Source organism: Triturus cristatus, chromosome 3_2 (genome assembly GCF_964204655.1).
Source record: "Triturus cristatus chromosome 3_2, aTriCri1.1, whole genome shotgun sequence".
Classification (NCBI taxonomy): domain Eukaryota; kingdom Metazoa; phylum Chordata; class Amphibia; order Caudata; family Salamandridae; genus Triturus; species Triturus cristatus.
Window position 1 is genome coordinate 476,913,483 of NC_140584.1, and position 18,070 is coordinate 476,931,552.

Sequence of the window (18,070 nt, forward strand, 5' to 3'; positions counted from 1 at the left end):
TTTTTTATTTTTTATTTACATACTAAATAATGACCTCCGCATGTCATTGTGTGCAGCTCACTCAATTAGTTTTCATATATATTTTAGTTCGCTCCTGTCTGCATCCAACAGTCTCCCTCCTCAGGGCTCTTAGTTAGTGTGGCAACAAACCACTGGCAGCGTTTCCTGCAGCCAATCACCGAGACCGGGGAGCACCGTGTTCAGCTCCAGAGTTAACCCTCTGCTGAGATAAATGACTCACGTCACCAAGCCTGGATAACTTTTATCGGACCAGCTGCAAGTGAAATGCGAAGGTGAAGTACAGGTTATGGGAGCATCCCATGCTGCATCTGGAACAAGCATTTGCAATGCCATAGGTCTCGTATTACTAAAAGTTTGAGCTACTGGCGGTGCAAATAATAATGCAATGCCAACACCTCAAACTTTCAGTACTGTGAGACCTATTGCATTACAAATTCATTTGCAATGCAACAGGTCTCGCATTTGCTAGAGTTTGACCTAGTGGCATTGTAAATGACAATCCCTTTTATTTATGTGTTTTGAAAACCTGCAAGTGGTGCGTAAACACACACTTTCTGCTTATAGTCGTTGCTTACGAGAACCAAGGCTGGCAGTAACTGCGCCTCTTTTACTACCAGCCTTGCTTCTCGGTAGCAAAAACTATAAGTACAAAGTGCGTATTTACGAATCGCTTGCAGGTTTTCAAAACATATAAATAAAAGGCATTGTCATGTACAATGCCAATAGCCCAAACTCTCGCAAATGCGAGACCTATTGCATTGCAAATGCTTGTTTTTATCATTATTATTTTTAGCCATGCTGCACAGCAGCCACAGTACTAAGTAGCATGGCTACAAATCACTGCCAAAGACAGCAATGCCCATGTAGTAAAGTATGAACAAAGGGCAATGGCAGAGCCAATAATCTCAAAGGCAAGCATTGCCAATACTTGTTAGGTCTCACACCCGTGAGATTCTGAGCAAGTCAGTTTATTTCCCAATGTGTAAAAAAGAAAAAAACATGACCTGTGCCAAAAAATCCTATCATATAAAGAAGGAAATTGCACCAATAACCACGTCTTAGTGAGAATATATTTGGAAGAAGATAACATCTGTTTTCACAATAAAGCAGATAAAATCTGTTGTCACAAAATACATCCATTTCAAGAGACAAAAGGGCTTCTTTGAACTGTGTGTGGCATGGTAAAACATGGCTAGAAATGGCAAGCGGTTCAACAAGGATGACATGGAAAACAAACAAGCATTGGTAAAAGCAGTAGATTTCGTCCATGTGAATAACAATACTTTTTTTGTTGCAAGTTGTAGCTTGGCGAGCAGTTGAGCAACATAAGTCACTGAAACTCCATAAATGTGTTACCACTTGTTTATTGAGAAAGCCAATAAATTGTCCACTAACTGGTGGTAATATAATGTGTCTGCAATGTAACTGTGCTTGTGGCTGCTTGCTTAGTAGCGACATTTATCTATGAGCGGTGTTCAGTGGGTTTCCTGGAGCTTTTGGCCCCTGTGCCACTGCACCTGCTGCACCATGCAACAGGCTTGCCCAGGGGGCTGCCTTGGTGACTGTTCATGAGATGAAACCGAAGTTAAACCACTTGCAATGACCGGTGTCGCACAGCATGGCTCCTGGGCCATGCTCTTCTGGCTGGCTGTACCTCCTCCGAGGAGAACGAGACACCTCCAGCAGCCATAGACTGAGAGGGGGGCTACGCTGAAGGGGGTATGCAAGGATGCGTGGCGAAGAGACCCAGCCGCGATTGCTGAAGGAAGGAGGAAGCCACACTGAGGGAGGTTATTGCAGTGTAGCTGGCTGTACCTCCTTTGAGGAGATCGAGACACAATGAGCAGTAATATTTATTTATGTATATATTTATTTAACAATTTTGTGTGGCACTGAAGCAAAAACTTAAGGTCTAAGAAGAGAGCTTTATACTGCAAAAAAGCAGCAGATACGAGGAGAGCAGTCAGAACACGAGCCTTTGCCTGGGAGAGGGCCACGCTGAAGGGGGTTTTCCGAGGAGCGATGGCCCCGAAAGCAGAAGGGGTCTGGTGCCACTGAACTCAAAAAATGAAAAAGCAATGGTACAGCTTTGTGTGAACACATCGAGCGGCAAATATTTAAGATGTAAATCAATTATTAAGGTGTGAAAGTGATTTCAATGATTTGTAATCTGATGTGATTTTGTAATGGCCCAGGTGCCTGCAAGGTAACTTTGCTTGTGACTGCTTGTTTAGAGGAAACATAGCAATATTCTGTGCTCAGTGGGCTTCCTGGATATTGCGGCCCCTGTGCCACTGCACCTGCTGCACCATGCAACTGGGTCATCCAGGGCTCTGCCTTGACGACTGTTCATGGAGATGTAACCAAAGCTGAACCACTTGCAATGATTGGTGCCCCACACAACAACTCCCAGGTCCTACTCCTCTGCCTGGCTGCAGGTCCTCCAAAGAGAATGAGTTACCTCCAGCAGCTGTAGACTGAGAAAGGGGGGCTGCATTGAGGGGGGTTTGCGAAGAGCGATGGCAAAGTGACCCAGACGCGCTTGCTGAAGGAAGGGGGACGCATTGAGGGAGGTTTCTGCAGTACGGCTGGCTGTACCTCCCCCAAGAAGAACAAGACAGGATGACCTTTAACATTTATTTATGTACATATTTATTTCACAAATATGTGCGGCACTCATACATAAATTAAGTTATAAGAGAGCTTTAGACTGCAACAAAAAATACAATAGGCTTTATCTGTAATAGCAGCAGATGCGAGGGGTCAGTCAGAACGCGAGCCATAGGTTAAGAACGGGGGTGTCTTGACAGGGGTTTGCGAGGAGCAGCGGCAAAGTGACCCAGCCGCGATTGCCATACAAGAATACCGAACATAGAAGAGAAGGGGCAGAACATAGGATGTGGCATAATGGCCAGAACTGACAAACTTGGAGTTGTTGAGCCGGGTTCGAGTCTCGGCATCGGCTCAACATCCTGTACAAGCACTCCTAAGAGAGCAGCCTCACAAAGAAGTTCTGCAGATGAAAAGGAGTACTTTGGCCGGAAACAGATGAGTGAACACACGAGTGAACAACAGGAAATAGTGTGCAAAAGCCAATGAAAATATAGGAAAGGAAGAGGCAAGTACACGAACCAATAAAAAGTAAGGGGGGATGTAAACCTGCTTTAAGATTTATACTAAACACAATAGATTTTACAAGCACAGCGCAAGCGCTGTGCAGGTGAAACCTAAAAATAAACGTTTACCTCATTCACAGCGCGATCAGCGGAAGGACAGCAATCAATACTTGGCCAGCTCCAGCCAAAAGAAAAGGAAGTGATCATGCAGACACTGGCCAATTAGAAATTAGCAACAGAGCGACAATGACGCCAACAAATTTTAAGCAATCGGTTGGCTGCAAGCCCTGTTCTATATACAATATCTCTGGCAAGCTAGAGCTCATGCAGTGCAGGCGCTGTCACAGGCAAGACCTAAAAAGGCGTCAATATGGAAAGCTATTAGCTTGAGAACAAAGGGCAGTCTTAAACTAAAGGAAATTACAAGTTCATAAAGTAGAGTACTTTTCAAAAGAAACACAGACGTGTCAATTTTAAAGGGAACTAAATACACATGAGTGGGAGGCAGGCGGAAACTCATTCTTTATAGTTTGTCGATAACACTGCTGCCTTTTCGCTGTACTCTGCTGGAAACACTAAAATTGTGTTTAAAGTACAGTGTCGGTTATTATCAGTAAGCAGACTCTGCAGAAGTACAAAAGAGGCAAAGTAAAAATGTGGCACTCAGCAGATGCAATCAATATGGAAAAAAACAATAAACCAACATGGAGCACTGTTCGAACCGGGATTGATTGCTAAAAGTAGACTTGTTTTCAATTATAAAACAAACCAAAAAATCAAATTATGATTCGCCTTTATGGGCGTAAGAATGATTTTGCGCGCTAAGTTCTGTATGAATGCCGTTTTCAAAAAAGTCACAATAAAGTTGTCAGGCACACATAATATAACAGAGAAATTCAGCCGCAGCCAAAAGAGAGAAAACGAAAGAAAGTTAGAGTTGCAACAAGGGTGGCATTGCAAACTGTCAGCCTTTAATATTTTCTATGTTATTCTTGTCCAATCGTGTTGCGTTTTCTGAGTGTGTCTACCGCATCTGTGGTATTGAGTGTATCATTTTTTAAGTCACTTTCATCTTCAGAATCCATGGCCGGCTGGCCAGTGCAGTCCTCGTCTTGCTCGCTGCAGCTGTCTGAGTTGAACCCAGCATTCTCGGCTATGACCGCCGGATCCTCGTCCTCGTGGTCACAGCAGTGGCACTTGCCGGATTCCTGACTATCATGGCTGGCAGCACATTGGTCACTAAAGGAGACGTGCTGGTGTTTTTTCTGCCTTTCTGGGAGACTGTCACCGATTTCACCAATGTCAGCCAAGCCTTTTGTGTATAAGTGTTCCTCGTCTTCTAAAGCCTCCATCCTTTCCGCGAGTTCCTCGGGTGATGGCTGGTTGAGTAAGGAAGAGTCGACAAGGATTGTGTCTTGATTGCGCTTGCAGTACAGTGAGGTATCGTAGATGGGGTACGTCTCTTCTGGATAACCTGGAGATAGGAAAGTAACAAACATAAATAAAGATTGGTGAAATAACAGAAGCGCAATCAGCTACACAGCAGCCAAGGTGGTGGGGATGTCTGACACAGGTTTACACAGTGCCCCACCAATGTGATTCAAGGTCTGGCATTACCATGACTGTTGTCATCTAACCTATGATTTGCTGGTTGCCTCTTTCATCTTATACTGGGCATTCTTTTAAAAGTTACACCAAAGAGAGCCCTTGGAGACCATTTGGTTGTTAGTCTTCACAAAGACTGACAATCAAATAATCACTAGAAAAGACTGACGCACGAGCTCTCTATAGGTGATAGTCCATGATAGGAATGAAGGACATTCATAAGTCTATCAGGCTTTTTCTGATTAACTGGTAAAATGATGGGGTAACACACACCTGGTATTATTGATTATTGTTTGGAGCTGTAATTACTGAGTGTAGTATTACCACATGATTATACGTTTTTTCACTTTTAATGAGGCAGAAAATATGAAATCTATGATTTGAGCATGGATTTCAGCATGTTTTGCCTCTTTACATGCATCTTTTCCTGTCAATATTTCACCAGAGTTTTCCTGGTGAAATAAAACCAGGGAAAGTTGTCTGCTGTGTGGGCTTTCTTGCGCAACATGTAATCCCAATTAATATTGAAACTCACTTTTCCACCCGAATCAAGATTACAATCTGAATTAGAATAAACCAGTAAATTACCGTATTTCTTGTAGAGTGAGTGAGAGCTCTGGTTTGAACAATCCATACACACACTCAGCCCATACCATGGGATGCATATGGAAAGGCCGGTCTCCTTGAGCACCAGCTGGACATTTAGATCATTGGCTGTTCAAAGACTATACCTGGTGGTTAGCGATGCTTGTATGAACTGGGGAAAGGTTTTAACCCGAGTATTGTACAGCATACAGGCTCATGGGTCCTGGCCAGCAACAACCACAGACATGCTCTAATGGGTTTAATTTTTGATAAATGTGGGCTATGGATTTTCAAATGTGTCTAACGATGCATTTTAGTGCTCTGGGTGCAATGCAAGCATACAGACCAACTCAAGACAGATCTCAAACAAGCCTGAAAGAAATTTTAAAATACACCTGTTTAAGTCGTTTCACAAAGGCAGATCAAATCATGAGTTTAGGCCAATAATGTATGTCTTTTAAGGGTACATATTAAAAATCGTATGACAAACCAATTAAAACGCTAGTTGTGTCATGTGTATACAAGAAAGAAGGTAGTAGAGGGTCCAAACACAATGACCATCATTGCTTCAAGCAGGTTAGTGTTACACCCGATCTGCTTTAAATGCCATCCTGCACAAGACATTTTTTCGCTCATTGAGTTTTTCTCACCCAGAGAACCACACATCCATCGATCAAGTTAACAAGGTGGGGTTTTCTGTATATAAGTGCTGAGTAAAAACATTTCAGTGGAGGGCACTTCTACCTTACTCTGCCCATGGCAGTGGTTCACTTCCACTTTGCCTATAGCAGTTATCTTCTACCTTGCCCTGTCCATAGATACCAGCTCAATAAACTTGACTTCGCATGGCTCTGTAAATGTGCATTCTGCCACTAAAGAGTAAAGAATATAGACTGCTGTAACAAATGGCTTAATACTAATATACCCCATAGTGACAGGCCGTGAAGCAGACAGCACCCTGGAAAATTAACAATCTTTCCAATATCTCCAATCGTGCTATATTTGTGCAACATGCATGAATAATTAACCTATAGCATGCTGATTTGCAACACAACTGAAAGATTCATAATTGCATAAAAGACCAACTGGTGAAAAATGGTTAAATATAAAATGGATAAGCCCCTTTTGATTTGTAGTAGGGGTAATCTCACCACTTAAAGGCTTGCCAGCTTGTTGGACCCTAGAGCCTCTTTGTTCTTAAATGTTGTTCACTGTTTTTTACGTCAGAATATTTTTGATTGAAATATGTTTTCAACGCTACATCTCTCACAACTCTATATATTTGGGAGTGTTATGATGTACAACGTGAATCCTTTCAGTTACTTCAAAGTGCATAAGAGGAAAAGAACTTGTAAGTCTGACAAAACAGTAGAAGAGGGGAAGCACTTGTCCAGTAAGTGAAGGATGGTGGCCATAGCTGATGTTCTGTGATTCCATCTCCATGGATCAGTAGGTCTGATTAGAAGGCGAGTCAGTTCAGTTCAGATTTCAACAGATCGCTGAAGCATATGCAATAATGGGGCTTATTTACAAGTCCCTTGCACCACTGGTACATCACTTTTTCCCATAATAAAAGTGACGTGCCACAGCTTGTAAATAAGCCCCTATGTTTGGAGCTAAGGGAGGGGCAGGGCACATTCCACTTTCTTAGAGACTCAACTCTCACAATGACCTCTGCGAGACTTGTTTATGAGGTGAGACCTGCTGATGTTCGGAGTGTAATCACCATTTTCAAAGAACCTGACGCTACCTTTCCACATGCCAAAGAATCACACAGCGCAAGTCAGAGAAAACCAAGGTCTCCCATTCTAATCTAATGGTGCTACGAGAGACCACTGTCTTGAAGTTGAGCAATTTTCAAACACATTTTGGGGCCAGATTAATCAACACTTTGCACTAGTGCAAAATCACCAAAGTGACACATACTGGCACAAGAAATTGATTTGTTATTTACTTTCCAGCACAAAACTTTATTTGCATTAATATGTTGCCTAAAAGTAATGCAAGGTAGGGCTATGGGCTGCTTTGAATTACTTTGCATGAATAGAGCATCCCTTAAGTTGCACATGGGTGTTCACAAGCTACCACCCTTGGCTCGTGCTCACCCTTTATCTTTAATCTTTAGCAAAACAAAAGGATGAAAGTTAAACAGGCTTTTGTAGAATTACAAACATTTGACCTCATATTGGTGTGAGCAAATTGTCTACAATGAAGTGTCCTAATCGGGTGTGGCTGTCTTTTATGTAGTGTGAGGCACATCACTTAGCATACATGCAGCTCATTTTCAGGATAACAAAGATAATAATAATAATAAAGTAATTTATAAAGTGTCTGGTTACTTCTTAATGAAGTGTTCCCATATTAAGGTTTTTCTCCCAGAACAGAACCAGATAGACACACTAAATACTGATCACTAAGCTCAGTCTAAACAGTTTAAATTTCCTTCCAAAGGATAATACAGATCGTTCATGTCTAAGTGATGAAGGTAAAAAATTCCACATCTAAGAGGACACAAAACTAAAGGAGCACCTTCCTATGTGGACTTTTTTCGCTGTAGGAACACAGGCTATAAAAGCCCCTGCAGATCTAAGATTTCTGCTAGGAAGATAAGGTTTAACAAAGGAATGCAGATATCAAGGACCCTTGTTAATCAGAAATGTATGACAGTAGCACATGGCTTTAAAATACACCCTTTTTTTTCAAGGGCAGGACCCATAGGCAAACGCCTCAGAAGATTCAGCAGCAAACACGCTGCCGCATTCTACACTCTCTTGAGTGTCATCAGTGTTGATTGTGAGACTCCAAGATACAGGACATTCCAATAGTTCAGTCTGGATATAACCAGAGCCTGGACTACTGCCTTTCTGGTGGATTCCAGGAGAAGTCCCAGGAACTTCTTTAGAATTGTAAAGACCACAAAGCATTTACCCGCTAGACTGATTATTGGTTATCTGACAAACAATAGTTTCGCATCAAACCAGATACCAAGGTTCTTTACTTTTGGCTTTGGTTCGGGTAGTGGCCCAAGTAAAACTGACCACCAGGAAGAAACCTCAAGGATGGTTGCTTACCCCCGATAAGTACCTCAGTTTTCCCTGAATTCATCTTGAGGCAACTGAGCTCCATCCACTCAGCCAGTTCTGACAGGCAATATCTTAACAGAGCCACCGTACTGGCTTTACCCTTGGAAAAAGTAAATATAAGATGTTAAAAACCATAACGCTTGATGATATCTGCTAGGGGGTGCATATAAAGATTGAATAAAGAAGGACTAAGCGCAGAGACCTGGGGTACCCCCTGCTGCAGCAGAAAAACTATGGATGAACAATGTTTTTGTGCCACCTGGAAGATGCGGTTCTGTAAAAAAGAAACAAGCCACAGCAAGGCCTTCCCTTCAATTCCACAATTCCACAACCATTCAAGCAGAAGGCAGTGGGACATGGTATCTAAGGTCCAGAAATAACAATGCTGCCGTATTACCCTCGTCAACAATTTGACGGATGGATTCAGAGGCTAGCAATAGCGTGGAGAATGTGCTAAATTGAGGACAAAAATCCGACTGGGTTTCAAGGAGAAGTTCCTCTGCTTCAATAAGTTCTGAGAGCTGTTGATTTATAGGTTTCTCTGCCACTTAGGAAAAAGAAAGGGAGCAGACAGGTTGCCGGCTTGGCAGGATCTAATAAGGGCATTTTTAGGAGCGGATGGTGGCATGTTTCCAAATCTGAGGAACCCGACCCAGCTTAAAAGAGTTGTTAAGTAAATTGCAAAGCATGGGCAGTATAGCCTCCATCCCTCGTTTCAAGACAGCAGGCGATGCAGGATCAGATAGAGCACTTGATTTAACAGCTGTCAGCAGAAGCTCAAGGCCTTCATGTTAAGAACAAAAAAGTGTATCTGTTTTTCTATATTTCTGAAATGAGGAATGAAAAGGATGTGTAGAGTGTTTTCAAGATTACTGAGTGTCACATTTGATTTGTGAGAATTCGGGACAGTAGTTTTGTTGAACATGATAGGGAGAGAATAGGAAAACGGATGAACCAGGTTGGTCAAGGGAGTGCCAAATCAAAATATTTGCATAGGATTAAAGGATTACTAGGGAGCAAGATAGTGGTAGATACCAAGTGTGAGTTTCATGATTCAACTTGCTGCCCTAGCCACTGGGGGGCTGTCCGCAATAGAAACATTTCAGTGGCATTAGGGGCAGATCAAGATATAAGAATTTACCGGTGTAGTAACAAATTGTCTGGTAACATTGGTTGTTGTAACTCTCTCACTTGTTGCTATTGTGTGCACCCAATGTATTCCACATACATGCTTTTTTTGTTTTTCAACCTCTGATTCTTTCGGTTCCTGTGTGACTTCACTTCTTGGATTTCCTGGGGCCTGTAGTGCTCTACTTTTCCTCTTACCCCCCTTCTCCAAAGCTTCCTCTTTTCTGGCTTTGCAGTGGTTCTTTCATCAAAGTTATGCTCCTGAGCAGGGCTCTCAGTACGCCGAGGACAAGTTACAGTCTGCTGTTAGTACCAGGTAAATCCTAAGATTTTGTTGCCTATTTGCGTATATTTGTTTAGCATTGCATGAATCTGACACTTATCTCTGTTCTCCCACCAATGGGTGGAGATCCGCCAATCCCTGCTTGTGTTCAGAGATGTTAGGCTGTATCCAATCCAGTCCAGATTTTCAAACCACGACCTGCAGAAGTGTGTCTCTCATGTTGCCTTTTGACATCCCCTTTTACCCTTTGTACAAGTCCTCCTTCCCAAGTGGGGGACATCTTCCCCAAGAGGGTGACTTGTTCCCCTTGAAGAGAAAGAGGAATTGGACTTCATCTCTACACTTTCCAGTCCATGCTTGTGGCAGCTATTAACATACCCTAACTAGGAGGTAAAGAAAAGTTACTCCTATAGCAGGCCCATTGTAATGGGGAAAACGAAAATCCCGAATTTAAACCGTGAGAAGTGGAATGCACATTGTTTGCTACATTCATAACCAGGTTCTTCATCTAGGTACACACACAGGTTTTTAACTTCCTCTGTGGGTTGAATAATTTGGGCAGGCATTCTTGTACGAGACCTCAACATAGTTTTCCCCCCGTATAATAAAATTTTGATCTTAGCTCCACCAACTGTGGACAGCTAGCATTCATCGAGCAGTCAGCTTACACCAGCCACTACTGTAAATTATACCTATCAGAAGCAGTCTATCGTCTGTGTAAGAGTGGTATCACGTTTTAACGCATAGTCAGTATCAAAAGTGGCTCTGAAATATATAAATTAAATAGCTTCAGTAAGAGAGGTGTTCCCTGTAGCACCCCACCCGCTAATGTTCTCAGAATCGAAAGGTGGGCTCCCAATTTAACCTTATGTATTGAGTCAGAAACCAATGAGCGATACCATGAAAGTTTTCAACCACACCTACAGATATGTCTGTCTAGAACAAAAGGTGCATTCTGTGATTAACAGTGTTGAATGACCCTAATACATCCAGGACACCGTGAGAGCCAGATCCACTCAGTCAGCTCAGAGAATGTCTAACAAACCAAGCTCCATTCTATAACCAGCTCAGAACCCTCATTGTATGGTGTTCTACAATCCATGTTTTTTTCATATGCCCTTGTAGATGATGCATCATTACCTTTTCTAAAACTTTGCTGAGTATGGGGAAGTCTGCAATAGGTTGGAAGTTCACTCTAAGCGTCTTTAGAGTCTAATGATTTTTTCCAGAGGTGAAGTGATACCAGATTTTATTTGGGTTACTGTAACCTTACCTTCCTTGAGTGAGGTGTTCATTAATCCTCTAGTCATGGGCCCAAGAGAAGCAATTTTTCTTCTCAAACCCCAGACAATTGAGGCATCCTGGTTTTAATCTGTCGGCTTCAATTTCATTTTTAACTCTATGATTTCCTGATTATTAGCACCCTAGAAATAAAAATCTTAGAACACGAGTTTCCCTGTTCCCGAGTGTGTCAAATTAGTTGGTGGTCAACTCTCCTTGACTATAATCAAGTTTTCGACTAGCCCGGCAGAGGTGGTGCATTTCAGAAGGCATCAGGGTTAGTAGTCGCCTGGAAGACGCCCCTTAGATTAGCCACTTTACTGGGAAAAACCTCTTCAATGCTGTCTCACATATTAGAACATTGGAATGTGGACCACTCCATTGAAGACAATGGAGTGCTCCGTGCTTCTACGGGCCAGTAAAGGCCCCCAAAGCAACATTCCAATGTTGTTTTTACAAAGGCCTCTCAGAGCGCGAGGGGATTTAAAAAACCCTCAAACTCCGAGAGGCCTTTGTTTAATTTGTTAGAACAGTCCGCCTTCTAATGGCAGAATGTTCTAATAGCCTTACAGCCCTTAGTAGCTGGGCTATACCGGCTATTAAAGTTCCGCTCCCTTGTTAAAGTCCCTCACCTTCAGCTCTGGCCTTTAATGCTGGAGCAGGCATTTAATAGCCGGTATAGCCCGCTACGGCGGGCTATAAGGCTACATTAGAACATTGGAATGTTGAGAGCTCCATTGAAGACAATGGAGTAGCTGGAGGCTTATAAAGGCTGGTATAAGACTGGAGCTCAAACATTCCAATGTTTGTCTTTATGTTTCTCACTTTTTAACTCAGAAAATTCTACCCTTGGTGGGTGGAGTATTTTAATAGCCTTATAGCCATTCTGCCTTGGGCTATACTGGTTATAAAAGGCCCTATACCTCAGGCTCAGGGCCTTTAACAACTAGTATAGCCCTTCAGCAGCGAGCTATGAGGCTATATTCTTTGACTAACTTATTATTGTTCTCCAGAGATTGGGAAATGAATTCAGCGACAGTCCAGAAGAGTGTTTGTCTTAATAATATTTTCTGACTCCATCATGGAATGTCAGCAGTCAGCTTTTGCCTCTCGAATCTCAAGAATCGGGCGTCAATGAGACTTTATGCTGCTACACACACTTATCTTTCAGGTTTGACGAATACATTTTATACTTGCTTAACTAAAAACCAACTAAAATGATCGGAACTCTGTTTGAATTGATGGACAATATTGTTGCACAATCACTTAAAATAGTTACAATTTTAAATAGGCTTGCCCACCTTCCCAATCGTCCATATATGGAGCTTCCTCTGCTTCTTTCTCTGGAGAGATGCCATCGATTAGTTTCCCCTCTTTCATGACTCTTGTGATTTCTCTTAACTGTTGTAGTAATCTTTGCTCTTGATCCGATGAAACATTCTCTGGTCTGTTGGAAAAAAGGGATCATCTCGGTTAAGAATCATGCAGTGATTAAAGAAATTCCTAGAAACATCCTTCTATAACACATAGCACATCTATAAACAATAACAAGCCTCAAAACATACTTGGTGTCTATTTTGTTTTTAATGTTAACATTGATAATGTACTTTATTTCCTTTTATGCGAAGAAGTCTATGAAAATGTGTTGTGAGAAATTACATCCAGCGATGTAAAGTTACTTTAATATGTATTTGTAAAGAACTCAATCACAGAGTTTTTTCATGTAACGGGAATACAACAGCTAAAACAGGCCACATATTTGTGTAATGTAATTATTTCTATATCAAGCGCACACATGGGAACACAATGACAGAAGCACTTCTGTTTCCAGCAAGGTAGGATGCTGCCCACACAGAGACAGTCCTATATTTAGTATGCAGACATTATAGTGTAAAACTTTACATGGATAGTGAAATGACTCAAACTTGAAAGATTACTGCTTAATTTATCTGAGCCAAACAGAACTAGGTCAGAGAATAATGTGACTGATGAAGTTGCTTTATCTTTCTCACAGAAGTGAAACAGATGGAAAGTAAAGGGTAAGCATGGAGAGGAGTCTTCAAAAGAGAATGAGCTTTATGTATTGTAAGTTGTGACAAATCTTTTTTAGGTGACTTGTCATATTAAACGTTACTTATATTAGAACAGAATTAACAAACCAAAGTCTAAATTACTCATTATGTAATGCACCTTAGAGAGGGACATGCATAAGTATATAGAAAAATCCCATGGGAAGCAAAAATGGTGCCAAGTCCATAGTAACTAGGCCATCCAAGCCTTCCGTCAAAGGGAAGGCCTATACCATTAGGCCAGATATCTGCCAGAGGATTCGGGTTTACCAGCGACCAGAGTAAATGGGTGGAAGTAAGTCCTACTGGCATACCATAGCAAGCAAGGACAAAATCTGCCATGCCCTGCTACCTTTGAGGAGTTTGGTACAGCATTGACATTGCAAAGCAGTCACCATTACCTTTCACAAGCAATTAGTGTCAGCTAAAGGCAAAATCCCCACTTGTAACTTACTCCTGGTCACTTGACTTCAGTACTGACTCAGGGACTAATCACTACGACCACAGTAGTGGTACAGATACTGCCGCACCGACGGTCCAACCGGCCTATCAAAAGTTTGGTAGTCGAACCACCAAAGGACCCCTGCAACTGCCGGGGATCCCAGATCCTTGGCAGTGGCGCACAAGTCTGAGGCCTGCTAAATGCGTGGCGGTGCCACTGAGGCACCGTCAAACAAATTACAAGGTTCCTCACCACCACTGTTTTCATAGCGGTGAGCCTGAAATGAAAAGTGTGGCAGTGAGGATAGAAAGACAGCCTCACAGGGCCCTCTGTTGCCTATGGGCCAGGGGATGCATGCAGGGGGCCACATAATGTGCACCCCGTATGCTTGCATCCCCAGTTCCAGCACGACATGGACTTCACATGTGCTGGAACGCGATGTGGGAGTCCCATGGCACTGCCTTTTTAAGGCCCACATACATACGAGCCTTGCAAAAGCACAGCCACCACAGGACTGCAGGACCAGGAGAAAACTCCTAAATTGGCGGGCGGGCGGTGGAGGGCTTTGGCAGTCTTGCAGAAGGACGCTGGCATGACGACCTGCTGCGAGACCACCAAAAGCATAATCAGGCCCTTAGTATTTTACTGGTGCTGCAAGCCTTTTACTAACCTTACCAAATATTTAACTTCATATGCAGGTGAGGGGTATTCCTGCTATGAAGTGGTGCAGAGGTCTAGTAGTGAATTTACAGTCAAAGTACCTATGTGTCACAGTGGGATCTCCAAGATAGTGCTAGATCCTATGGTATTGCCGGGTGTGGCTTGTGGGAAAGGTGGAGCAAAGAAGCACAGTGTGAGGGAGAACTTCTTTCTAAGTCACTAGCCAATGTAAAAACTTGGCTCACTGACATAATATTGAGACCATAACTATTGTGCTACAAAAATAGCAAAAATATCGAGCACAAAAATATAGGTTTTCTATAGTTATAAAGGTTAGTACAAAAATATCTAAAAATGACTATTGTTTTACACTAATATTGAAAAAAGTATATACAAATATATCTTAAATAGTTTAACATGTAACATTAATATAATATAAATGTTTAAATATTTTAAAAGATATATATTATGTTTCAGATTTACCAATATAACAAGTATATATATATATATATACACACACACACACACACACATCCATACTTACATTTATGTGTGTCTATATATATATTTACAGACACATACAAAAGAAATTTAAAAAGTAACAAATAAACTAATCACATTTCAAATGTTGCCAATTTAATTATACATAAAAAGTAAACAATAAACAAAAATATATTTACTAAAAATATATTAAAAATGACAAATTTATATTAATAAAAAATATAAAATAAAATACTCAGGCACATAATAATAATATATATTTCAACAATCTTAATAGATCTATTAAACTCTAGGAATAATAAATAAACTATTCCCACTGCAGGAGGGGTGAAATGTACTATTCCCACTCCAGACCATGCAGCAGGCAGGAAAGCGTTGGACTCAGGAGCGGTAAAATGTACTATTCCCACTCTAATCTGTGAAACAGTAGAGAGAGAGAGCACTTCACTTCAAACAAATAACATATTTTAACAACTCTATTAAGTGGCCAAAAATATAAAATTCTAAATATAAAAATGATGGCCCTCATTTTGATGTTGGTTAGAAAGCCTCCAACTTGAGGTCAGGGTCTTTTTGAGCGACATCTTTGGTTTCACTTTTGACCACCGTATTACAATGAAGTGAAACTTAATCCATTAAGGACGGCGTTTCCGCCGTCGGGATTATAATGTTGGTTTCCCACATGCTTTTCATGTAGTGCTTTCCGGCATTAAAAGCCTGTCGGAAAGCAAATTTGGAGGCCCTGCTGGGCCCGCTGGCCCTCCGGTTGGAGGCTTGGTAGGCACTTATGGTGCCTGCCACATGGTGCAGGGATTTACACAGACTCCCATTTCTTTACGGGGACTTGTGCTGTGGCCGGTTTCCAACTGCAGTACAAGCTCCCATAAAGAAATGGGGATGTGCGACCACACCATGTGCGGTTGCATCCTAATACTGCAGTCAGGACCGGAGGTCAGTCGGTCCTGACTCCGTAATGGTGCTCACCCACCATCGTAATGAGGCCCTTAAAGTCTACATTTTAACAAGAATTTAAGAAATTACATAATTATTCCAATTTGTAATAAATATTATGAAATAAAACAAATATTATTAATTTAATAAATGCCACACTATGGGCCTCATTACGATTACGGTGGGACTGCGACTGTCAGCCCGTCTGTGGCGGTCCCACCGCCATCGGACCCTGCCTCACAGCCCACTGCATTTTGATGGCGGGTGGATGGTTGGCGGTCGAAGAGACTGACTGCCATGGATCAGACGGGCTCAAGGATCCCGTTGGATTGTCGGGGGCAACTGCAATCACTATAATGGTGGCGGTGGCTGCCAGGCACCACCGTAGGGATTATGATGTCCCGTCCTGCTGGCAGTTTCATGGTGGTTTATCCGCCATCAAAAGGCAGGAGCAAAGAGACATTGTGGGTCACTGGCCGGCCCCTCTTCCCCCTGGCGCCCCCCTACATGTACCTGCACAATGTGGCAGGCTCCGCAAGGGGCCTGCCACATAGTGCAGGGAAATGCAAAATATGTATTTTTTGTACTGTGACATGTGCTGCAGCCTGCAGCACACGCTGCAATAAAAAAATACACTTTGCGACAGCCTTGAAGGTGGTCGCATTGTATTTCCCATGGCAGGACCACCAACAGCAAGTAGGGTGGTCCCATTCCCGATATGATGGCTTTCGGATAAAAATCTGACCGCCATCATAATAAGGCCCTATATTCCCACAGACTCAACAGCGAACAATTAAAATGTAACTGATATTAAGAAAAGTATAACACAAATAACATATTAAGTAACAAAACATTTTTTAATAAATGAATAATGTTTATTTTATTATTTAAATACCTTCCCACCCTATTCCTCTACAAACAAAACAACCCACACCTAAAATACAACTAAACAAATATGATTATTTCACAATTTACATAATTATCAATTAAATATTTTATGACAGATTAATAATTATTTCTTTAATAACTATACCCCTAAAACCCCAACACCCTGCATTTAAGATCTATCTAAAAAATTATAATACTTACACAATATACATAATTAATTATCGATCAAACAATTAATAATAAATAAGTAATCAATAATTGAACACACCCTTTACCCCAGAAACCAAACACACCTAAAATATATCTTAAACAATATATTAATTACACAATGTACAAAATAATTAGCAATTAAATAATTATTCATAATTAAAAATAATTATTCATTATTTCTAATTAAGTAACTTTTCACTCTTTACCCCTACAAACCCCACAACCAGCTTCTTAAATATGCCTGTAAATTAATCACACACTTTACATAATTATCAATCTATTAAAAATTAATTAATTATTCATAATTAATTAACCTCCCACCCTTTACCCCTACAAACCCTATAACCTGCACCTTACATATAACTTTAAGAAAATGTTATTACACACTTTGCATGATTAATTATCAATTAAATAATTATTAATAATTAAAATTAATTATTCATTAATTATATTTAATCTACTTCACAACTTGTACCCCTACAAATCCCACAACTCACTACAACACTAAAAATTACAATCATCAATTAAATTACATTTAAAAAGGACAAAAAATGTACAAACTATATTTAAAAAACTTCATAATATTATACAATTTATAAGATATGCATTTAAAACATAAACTAAGATACATAAAGATAACAACAAAAAAATACTATTTACAACCATATTTTTATAAATGATATTAACAACAGATATTTTTGACATCGATTTTACTTACCTTAGAAAATCAATATTTTTATCAACAATATTCTTGCATCACAATATTTGTGTATCACTGTATCATGGAGGCTTTCCGACTGACATCCAAATGAGTCCCTACATAAGAACTGTTCTAGCTAAGCATTATTGCTCACACCTGTGGGCAATAGCAGCTCTCAATTACCCTGCCGGCGTTTATGGGCCTAAACTTGAGGCTAGAATGCATAACAAGGGAAGGTGTAATTATCAGCAATTATTGCCCTGCAAATAAGGGCAATAAGACTATGAGCACAATATCTAATATAGACCCTGTGTTCCAGTACTTCAGAATTAGATTAAAAGTGTCCCACCTCTTCGCTTTTTTCTTTTCACTTATCCTATATCGACCTAAGACTGAAGATGTTCAGTCACTTTTTTGTCCTGGTGAAAGCCCTATGTGGCAATATTGTGAGGGCAGAAATATGTCATCCTTTATTATCTCGACACACACAAGGGGAGATTTACCAAATCTCCACGCAACGCAGTGCAGCCTCCCGCCAGGCTGCGCT

General features: G+C 41.1%; 1 protein-coding gene across 1 annotated transcript in view; it reads right to left on the minus strand.

The window, feature by feature from the left end:
* Positions 1 to 1,073: 1,073 nt before the first annotated feature.
* The window catches only part of RIC3 (RIC3 acetylcholine receptor chaperone), a 220,833-nt gene continuing 203,836 nt past the window's right edge, over positions 1,074 to 18,070 (minus strand). The window contains exons 5-6 of the mRNA XM_085648120.1: positions 12,404 to 12,549; positions 1,074 to 4,611 (exon numbers count right to left, since the gene is read on the minus strand). Coding sequence (XP_085504246.1) covers positions 4,124 to 4,611; positions 12,404 to 12,549 — 634 coding nt within the window. The 3' untranslated portion in view covers positions 1,074 to 4,123. The remainder of the gene's footprint in view (positions 4,612 to 12,403; positions 12,550 to 18,070) is intronic.